Source organism: Lolium rigidum, chromosome 4 (genome assembly GCF_022539505.1).
Source record: "Lolium rigidum isolate FL_2022 chromosome 4, APGP_CSIRO_Lrig_0.1, whole genome shotgun sequence".
Taxonomy (NCBI): domain Eukaryota; kingdom Viridiplantae; phylum Streptophyta; class Magnoliopsida; order Poales; family Poaceae; genus Lolium; species Lolium rigidum.
The window spans coordinates 149241990-149251487 of NC_061511.1; the positions used below are offsets into that span (position 1 = coordinate 149241990).

General features: G+C 43.6%; 2 protein-coding genes across 2 annotated transcripts; both read right to left on the reverse strand.

Annotated features, from left to right (window-relative positions):
* Positions 1-2039: 2039 nt before the first annotated feature.
* On the reverse strand, positions 2040-5132 carry LOC124708576 (probable plastid-lipid-associated protein 10, chloroplastic). Its single transcript, XM_047240253.1, has 8 exons — positions 4930-5132; positions 4756-4860; positions 4505-4645; positions 4048-4143; positions 3395-3475; positions 2827-2913; positions 2468-2523; positions 2040-2392 (listed from the first exon to the last, which is right to left on the reverse strand). The coding sequence occupies exons 1-8, from the start codon at positions 5086-5088 to the stop codon at positions 2278-2280; spliced, it is 840 nt and encodes a 279-aa protein (XP_047096209.1). The 5' UTR covers positions 5089-5132; the 3' UTR covers positions 2040-2277.
* Positions 5133-6748: 1616 nt separating this feature from the next.
* LOC124705959 lies at positions 6749-8324 on the reverse strand. Its single transcript, XM_047237641.1, has 2 exons — positions 8212-8324; positions 6749-7492 (listed from the first exon to the last, which is right to left on the reverse strand). Exon 2 carries the CDS (start codon positions 7428-7430, stop codon positions 6999-7001), a length of 432 nt encoding a protein of 143 aa, XP_047093597.1. The 5' UTR covers positions 7431-7492; positions 8212-8324; the 3' UTR covers positions 6749-6998.
* Positions 8325-9498: the final 1174 nt, after the last annotated feature.

Below are 9498 nucleotides of genomic sequence, written 5' to 3' on the forward strand. Positions count from 1 at the left end.
TAACATTCTTTTGGGGGCAAAAGTTGTCTAACACTTGTAACTCATATACATGTAACAACCTGGAGCACACATAAGAATTTGAAGTAGCAGCGTGGTGACTATGGAACGGTAAACCCACAAGGCCACAACCCACTCCCAAAGCTTCATAGGACTACTTGATATTTACTCCCTCCGTGCCGTGATACAAAATGTCATTACAACCTGCTAAATGATAGATTTGTTGTAAAAACATCTTATATTACGAGATGGATGGAGTATAACTGAAGCCCCTACGACCTTGGGCATGTGCATCCCCGCAAAGAAAAGGAAACATAGTTATGGCTACTTTCAGTCGTGAACCACACCAAGCAAAAAGACACCCTACTTTCCATCACAACCAAATTGACTAGTGCCACGATTTCGTCGAAAGGAGAAAAAGAAGAGCCAGGATAATAGCAAAAATGCTTGCTGCTGGATAGAAATGATGTCTGCTCTGATCAGTGGTATGGTGCATGACTCCATGTGATGTTCCTCATTGGGACAAGGATATTCCTAGAGAGCCAAGGCAAAATGGAAGTGCTCTCTGTATCCATCAAAGCAGAGAAAGCCCCTTTTGCGCCAATACGAATTTAGGGACTTCTGTTGCATATTAGTATAAAATATACTCCCTCCGTTCACTATTATAAGATATTTTACATATTTCAATGTGGACTAGATATGGACCGGAATGAGTGAACCTACACACTCCAAAAAGAAAAGGAGACCTAAAACATTTTGCAATAGTGAACAGATTGAGTATTATTTTGGTCACTTCTAAACAATTAATTTTAGATCTTGATGTTTCATCTCCCTCGAAAGACCACTACTGTTTGCAGCTGACAAAACTCCACTAGACTTAACAGTATTCGATGACGATGTCAAGCTGCAAAACTGTTGCTCACTGTAGTAGAACTGCAGGAGGGCCCACAACAACACATGGATCTAAATAATATAACAGCACACAATAATTATATGACGATCCAAATGTTAAATTGACTAACATTGCAGATTTTAGTGAATACAGTTCAAGTACTCCTACTACACTGAAGGCAAACTTCAGTATCGTACTTACATCCACTAAGAGTATCTCCGGTCGCGTCCCCCAAATGACGTTTGGGGGACCACGGACAAGAAATGGAGAAAAAAAACTGTCCAATCACGTTCCCTAAAGCTAAATAGTGCCTCATTTTGTGTTCGGCGTCCCCGGTAGATACTGTGTGTATAGAGTCTCTACCGGGGACTACCGGAGACGTCGGAGCACAAAAACAACATTTATATGCATGCATGCAGTCCCTAATCGCCACATGCCATTCTCTTTCCCCACAATTTCTCTCACCTGCATGCATCCGGACGATGTTTGAGGGTCATGGCTGGGAAGGGACTCTTTTTTGTACATATTTTTAGTCTCTTTTTGTCCGGCACTGTCTCCAAACGTGCCCCAAATCGTCATGCCAGACGTTTTTTGAGGGCGATTGGAGATGCTCTAATATGTCAAAAGATCTGACTTCCGTTGCACAGAGACAAACTGAAGTTTCAAGCCGAATTGATAGTTCATTCAGTAAACATCTCAAAATAACCATATGTGATATCAACTTAACAATAAATCTAACTGCTATAAAATAGTAGTTGTAATGTCATTTGTCACGGACTTGCAGCTTATAAGAGGATGGCCTGCAAATCTATAAAAACTGAAGTAATTGACTTTCTGGAAATGGTAGGCAGATAGTATCTGTGGCAATAAAGCATCAGATCACCTATAACAGTTAAAGCAATCCCAACAACATGAATTTCAAAGATTGTGGTCAGTTGCATTTTAAGATTGAACAAATACTGATCACAGTCATTGAATACATGTGTATTAATACAGTAGAGATTAGTGAATTTGTTAGGACCAGGCTCTACAGTAATAGGTAACAAACAAAGGCATAGTGCCAGTAATACCGCTTTAGATAGATATACATACAGAGTACTGCAGATATGATAATGCCAGAAACAAAACACAAGCTAACGCACATGGTAGAAAAAAAAGACACCAAGTGCTATTAACTTGGCAATCCCAGGAATAACAGAGTTATTTTGAACACCAAAGAAGAAAAAGGTGACACGGATTGCTCCTAAAGAAGAAAAGGATAATAATCAGATTACATAAAGACACATTGAGTGTTGCCTTGAAAGGTTTACATATACCTACTGTATGTTGTTAATCCCAACTATAAGATTCATGTCCTCATATGACTCACTGCTGACAATTAGAAAATTTCATAGCAGAGGCTGGGCTCTTGTGAAAACAAAAACTCCACCACCGCCAACTGAACGCCCCAGGAGCATATCACGGTCAAGGTAAGAAAGGTAGTATAATCCCCCAGGTGATCGTCTGACATCAAATTCAGTCTGAAACTTTCGAAACAAAGGAACCAAGAAAAGAAATAAAGTAAACTGGAAAAACTACCTTTCAGGTCCACTGAGAGGAACTTGAGCTCGAAAAGTTCTAAGGAACTGCAGTATCTGCATGAACAGATTCATTGTGATGAAACACTTGGTGATGGTTGATGAATCATAATTACAACAAACATTTTGAGGCTGAAATGCTGACCCAAAATACTACTTGTTCGGACATAACAAAAGCAATAACATTGTATATACCGTGGGTGAGCAATATTACTTATTACAGTCTGCTAACTAGCTCAAAAGCAATAACATTTTCAACACATATGGACTACAGAGGAAGTCAGTAATGAAAAAAGGATTGTAACAAAAAAGTGTCATGTACAATGGAAAATATAGCTATATTCATACATCCTGGCATACCTGAAGACTCAAAAATGACCGAGGAAGTATAGCAGGAGCTATTAGTCCTTGCAGCTGCTCACTAATCTTGATATTTTCTACAGCAACCTGTTACATAAATGATAACACCATAAACACAGCAGTACTAAAAGAAAATAAAGAAATAGATCCATTCGAAAAGAAAAAAAAAAGATCAATGGAATGATAAGCACAAACTTTTCTCCTGAAAGGTTTGCATAAGATGGTGCATGAAAAAAAAAAGGGACATCAGTACCGCTAGCATCTTGTATCCATGAGCAGAGAAATCAGAATATAATGATAACATTTTGCCAGAGATACTACACTTTGTTATATTCGTCATGTTTGATGCGAAATGAATCATACAGAATGCTAACCACTAAATGGTACTGCGTTGGCCGTTGGTAAATGCTGCTTAGCTGCAGCCTGCAGATACCTCATGCCAGTAACCTACTACTGCACACCAGAACATCTTGTCATAATCATCCTACTTTCCTATCATTACTGCAGCAATTTTACTGCAATCCTTTCTCAAATAAGCAGACAAAGATATTTTTGAGTGGGAAACTACCTCCTCAAACTGAAGAAATATGTTGCGTTTAGACAGAACATCGAATTTTGCAGAGACCATCAGCGTTGCACCTTCTTGCTCCTATAGAGACCACTAAAAGAATCAAATATAAAAGACTCAAACCAAATGAGAGTTAAAGCCTAAATATAAACAGTACTTCAAAGTGATGTGCACATAGGCAGAATAGATCATGCAAAACACATCAAACTAAAAGATTGTTTCTTAAAGGCCAACAAATCACTACAGTGGACTTTGCATAATATAGAAATAACATGGTTTGGTAAAGGACAAATAAACTATTTCTGGAATAGGGAAATAAATGAGTAAATTGCTATGAATTCTCAAGTTGCTACAAAAAAAAAGCTAAATTATACTATATTTCCATGTGGTTCGCTATAATGCCCCCCTACTCATGCATATGATAAGTTGAAGACTTGAAGCCTGTACTTAAGTGTCACTTGTAGATATGAATTGCTATCAAGATGATAGTGGTACAGACATGCTACATGTAGAGAAGCACTACTTTCCTCTCGCGGTTTCATTACATACTAATAGAAACTACAGGTTAACATGGGTACCATCCTTTTGCTATATTTGCAAGTTTGACCACCCAGAATGAACACTCACAACACACAAAACATGTAACAGTTTACCTCCAGCAAGTTCTCAATGCTCCACCGCACAACATTCCGGATGACTCCACCATCTGATCTGTCCTTGCACTCGAATTTCTGGTAAATTTGCCCTACCTGCACATACCCAGAAGCACCACCTCCAACATAAGGATCTCAGAACTTCCCAAAATTTCTCGAGCTGGTCATCTATCTGTGGACACTAGTAAACTACCAACTGCGGTACCGTCAATTCAAGTCTCACAAAACAACTCATCGTTGACATGTAATAGAGCCAGTTTTCCATAGAACGTTAAAGTGCACACAACGGGATTTAACAGACTTTGCACAGTATCAAACAGATAGGCAAGCCCAAATTGCTAAGGTGCATCTGTACGTAACTGGTTAAGGCAGGACAAATTGGCGTTTGCTCTGATTGTTACTAGGTGGAATGGGGTTCCAAAAATGAATTCAGATAAAACTGAGGTATAGGTCGCACCTGCAGGAGAGGAAGCTTGTCGGCCGCCTCGAACAGCATGAGCACGTCCGACGCCGACGTGTAGCACAGCCTCCATGTACCGTCGAGCGCCGTCAGGTCCAGCGGCGCCCCCTCCCCGGCGCCTAGCTCCTCCACGCACACCTAAGCAGCACGCAGACATCAAATCGAAATCCCTTGCCGTTCCGCAGCGGCCGCGGCGCGCAGGCGTAAACACGGTCGGGGGAAGGAGCTAGGGCGGGGGGGTCCCGTACGATGGCCTCCTCGATGGCCGCGCGCTGGTCGGAGCTGGCCGCGGAGCCGCGCTGCGTCTCCTGCACCGCCCGCAGGAGCTCGTGCTTCCGCCCCTCCGTGTCCGCCTGCGAGAGAGCAGACCGTCAGGTCGTGTGTGTAGGTAACGAGGGGGTCGGGGTCCGACGGTCTCGTACTGCGGTGAGCGGGGCAGCGGCGGTGGCGGCGAGGAGTAGAGGGGACCTGCGGCGCGAGTGCGGTGGCCGGAGGCGGGCATATCTCTGGAAAGGTGGAGACGGGGGTGGTCTAGGAGGAGTGGTCGGGAACCGGCGTAGGGGAGCGGCGGCGAGCGCCATTTTTTCTCTGTGGACGAAAGGGCGGAGGTCCTTGGTCAGTTCCACTGCCACGCATCGGCTTGTGTTGCCGTTGGCCAGAGATGCAGCATACCCCTCCTCACATGCTGCCGTCGCCGTTCGTCTATGATCGGACGGCTACCAGAGACTTTTTTTTGTTCTCCCGTCAGGCCGTCACAGGCCTGGCGGATGGACAACTGAACACACAATTTTCACTGGAATTTCACATCAAAACTTTGAACTGGTGTAGTACATCAATCAATAAAGTGCAAATGGCACTGTAATTACCCACCACTTCAACAAACTCATTCCATTAAGCACTACACACCATAGTCATAGACAGGAGAGAACCATAGGCATTTAAAGATGAGTATAAAAAACAAACTTCACACAGAACAAAACTTCCCTTTACTCTGGATATAATTGCCTTGCTTACAATGTACAGCCATGGCCCAAGCTCTAGAATGAACAAAGTTCACGGACAATACAAGTTTGCGGTGTAAACAAGCCTGTCAGATTAGGGACAATGAGATCTCTCCGAGATCTTCAGAGGGCTTGCTTCGAATGGCAAATGGTACTACTACTCAAGTAGACAAGTGCACTCATCCAAATGCAGTAGCAAATCCGATGACAAAAGTCGGTAGCTGCTGCAGGCTCTTCTTCAGTATTGAGTTTTGAAGTTTCAACAGCTTCAGCCTGGGTCTTGTTTGAATAGTTTTGATCCTCTCTTCTGCTGACTTTTGGTCAACACGATGCACCAGATGAGGCTAATGCGATGCTCAAAATAAGTAGCTGCTGGAGTCTCTGCTTCCATATGAGTTATGAAGTTTCAGTAGCTTCAAGCTGGCTCTTGTTTGAATAGTTTCAAACCTCTCTTCTGCTGATTTTGTTCTGCACAAGGCTGCTAGTCGTAAGGATAGCAGCAACCAATTTTGGGATCTTCGAAATAAACTGACCAGCACACTCTAGCAATTACCTGGAAAGCATACTGCAGCAGAAGGCTCTCCTGATACCTTGCTACTCATCAGCTGCAAAGGGTTCTGATGATACCCTACTCCTCAGCTGCAAAGGGTTCCATGACCTTCTTCAGTGCCTCCTGCCTTCCATGGATTGAAAGAATAACAAACCAGCAGTTACCTACATAAAACAAACAAACAGGTGAACACTCGTTCAAACAAATGAAACAAACTTAACAAATGGACGTATATAAACACCAAAAAAATAGATAAGTTAGCACCTGTAGGACCCTACAAAACAGAAGAAAAGGTCAGGGTAAAGAAGCAAAACAAAATAAAACAGGATGAAGCAATATAAATGTTAGAAGCATAACCTGCAAAGAAGAAAAGCATTTAGCAGAAAAAATCAAGCTATATGAGAGCAAACCATAAATAACTCAGGCTTGATCAGCAACCTGCCATGAAAAGCACTAGCTATGAAGGAAATTCAGTTAGTAAGTTCATGCCCCATGAAATAGTATCAGGTAATCTTCAATAAAATTACATCATCGACCGTGTCAAACATATTTGCACAGCTTGACTGCACTCAAATGACATCACATAATTGTGAATAACCATAAGAGAACATAACAAAGAAAAGGAGTCGCGACCTAAAATAATATAAAGTTAGAGCAAACAAGTGAAATAATCTAAACGGTATTCGGAAATGATCATCTCAAAATACTACGTAATTCAGAATAGGATGTTCAATCGAAGTTACGATTACAACAAGGTCCCATGAATCAGAAGTAATACTACATAGAAATTTATTCTGTCCCTCTAAGGAGTTCTCATATCCCTTCATCAGTCTACAAAGAAGGAAACTCTTATAGTTCCATCCTGTCGAAGAAGGGGAAATGGAGTAGAAAGATCCGCGTAAGGTGGCCGGGGAAAGGAAGGATGGAAGTCTCGTCAGCTCTAGCTCAGGTCCATGCCATCTCCAGCTTGGCTTGGTATCGGAGAGACGGCAGAGTAGGACCTCTCGAAAGGGGAAGGATGAAGCTGTGCACCACGCCTGCGCTTAAAGGAGCACCCTTCATGGCTGTCAACTTCATGCTTCCTCCGGATCCCCCTGACGGCCTGCAGCTCGAGTGGCGAGAGCGGGAACAGCTGCCCACTCACTCGGCAGAGCGAGTTGTGGTTGTCATAGAGGATCCTCTGGTTGCAGTTTTTGTCACAGATGTGCGTCATCCCAGTCAGTTTGCAACGGTACATGTTGCCAAAGATGTGCTCATTCTGGCACCTCTTGTCACACTTGTGACTGGGAACTTGCCCTTCAGTGTTAAGAATAGTGGACAAGAAAATCACGTTGCTGGGCTCAGCAATCACAGGTTTGCCAAGTACCTCCATTGTTCTGCCGCAAGAGACCTCTTCGCAGACCCCCTTTTTCTCGGTTTCCGAGATCGGAGTCTCTGCAACCCAGAATAAGAATTTTGCTTCAGAATTTCGTTTTGACGCATTTGCATCCAGACCCACACAGTGACAGTTCTTACTCCGAGCCAATTAATCTAATAAATACAGTTAAGGTAGCAAGCAAGATTTATCACAGATTTGCAAACATTCTCACCACTATTTTCTACAATATTTTCATCACTATTTTCTACAGTATAAATCTTGGGACACTCGTATGACTTCTAAATTCTGAAATTACAAACAAGATCCACTAAATCCGTTTGCTCCCGCACACCACGACCAATACAATTCCAGGTCAGACCCTAATTGAAACATTTGGATAGTCCACCTGGCATCAACCCACGGACGAATCCAAAAAGGGTCGTAAAAATCCCCTATATAAAATTGTCAGATACAAACAAAACCTAACTCACAAGTAAGCACCCACCACGTTTAACTCCGCAGGCAAACCAGACCAGAAACCTACCTGCCCCCTTCACAGTTACACCAGATCTACACAGTGAAACCCCCACCTACCGAACCTACCACAATAAATTCGCGGTAAAACCGCCAGCAACAGCACCTAGGCGCCAAAATCGACTCCAATTCGGGATTTTAGACCGACAAGATCGCATCAAAACGCCTCCTCACACGCTCTCCGCGTCGAAACACCCCCAAAATCTGAAGCGAAAACCTCACAGGAGCAACGTAAATGGGGGGTGAAGGCGAGGACACGTACCAGAACAGCTCGAAGGCGGGCGGGGCAAGGGAGTGGAAACGCGGCGGAGGTCTTCGGCCTCTCCCCCCCACTTCTCCTCTCCGCCAGGAAACAGGAACCTCTCGCAGAATCAAGAGCAAGCAACGGCCCGGACGAAGAGGGGACTGGGAAGGGTGGGTGCTTATTTATAGGATCTTGGCCTCTGCTGAATGACAAAAATGCCCATGGATGGCTCGGACGTCGACACGGAGGGCTCGCTCACTGTCCGTCCCTACTTCCGCGGATCGGCCCGGCTCGCATATCGGCTCGGTCCTGTCTCCCCGAGTACACCAGCTAACCTACTTTGGTTGTCATTTGGTGCTAATCACCGGAAATTCAATTCGGCTCCCGGGTGCGTATGCTCCCTCTACCAACAAAACATATTTTGAAGTGTGGAAAAATTTTGAGAAAAAATTCTACATGTACATCTCCATAATATATGTGTATGCGTCAAGTTTCACGAAAAAAAGAGAAAACTTATCCTGTGAAAAGCATTGTTTTCAGCACTGAATTTTGTCTTTTTTACACAGTCACATGATAAGTTTATTTTTTATGAAACAACTTTGTGAGCGCGTAGCACGTGAAGACGTACGTGCGAATTTTTTGTTTCAATTTTTTTGAAGTTTAAAATATATGTAAGATGCATTTCAAAATATAGGGAGCATATGCTCCCATGTTCCAAAACACCACTCCCGCTAATCACATGCTATTTTGTGCTAGAGCTAATATACTATCCGACTCTTTCGGTTACTGCAGAACGATAGAGAGGGATTTGGAGTAATGTGTTGGACGTTGTATTGAGTCTATCGGACGAGTATATATAATGATATAAATTTGGAGGTTAAAGATATCTCTCCTATAGATATGGTAGGCAGAGATTATAAATCCTAAACTACCTAATATACCTATACCAAATATATCTCTAACACTCTCCCGCGATTGTAGCGGTAGTGACGTGAACAACAGTAACATCGCGGACGGTCAGACTGGAGAGAAACCGAAGGTAGGAACCAACGGACTGACACTCCCCGCAGTCGAAGCGTAGTGGACAATGTCGCACCGCGGATGCTTGGACTGTAGAAGAAGCCGAGGTGTTCATGCGAGGTGATAGCCCTTTGTGCCGATGTCGAGGTAGCCGAGAGCGTGGGTGCTGCAACCTTGGTTGAGGTAGCCGCGCGAGGGGATGTCGTGGTCGATGTCGTCATCGGGTGCCGGTGTCGAGGTAGCCGCACATGAAGCCGCAAGCGCATAGTGTTGTGGGTATACTTC

What these genes read in the sequence shown, in the direction of transcription:
- LOC124708576 (XM_047240253.1), bottom strand. Translation starts at nt 5,088, where the DNA reads ATGGCGCTCGCCGCCGCTCCCCTACGCCGGTTCCCGACCACTCCTCCT. An exon ending in GCATTGAGAACTTGCTGGAG is followed by an intron (nt 3,476 to 4,047) that starts GTAAACTGTTAC and finishes TGGTCTCTATAG; the next exon opens with GAGCAAGAAGGTGCAACGCT. An exon ending in CCTCTCAGTGGACCTGAAAG is followed by an intron (nt 2,393 to 2,467) that starts GTAGTTTTTCCA and finishes ATTTGATGTCAG; the next exon opens with ACGATCACCTGGGGGATTAT.
- LOC124705959 (XM_047237641.1), bottom strand. Translation starts at nt 7,430, where the DNA reads ATGGAGGTACTTGGCAAACCTGTGATTGCTGAGCCCAGCAACGTGATT.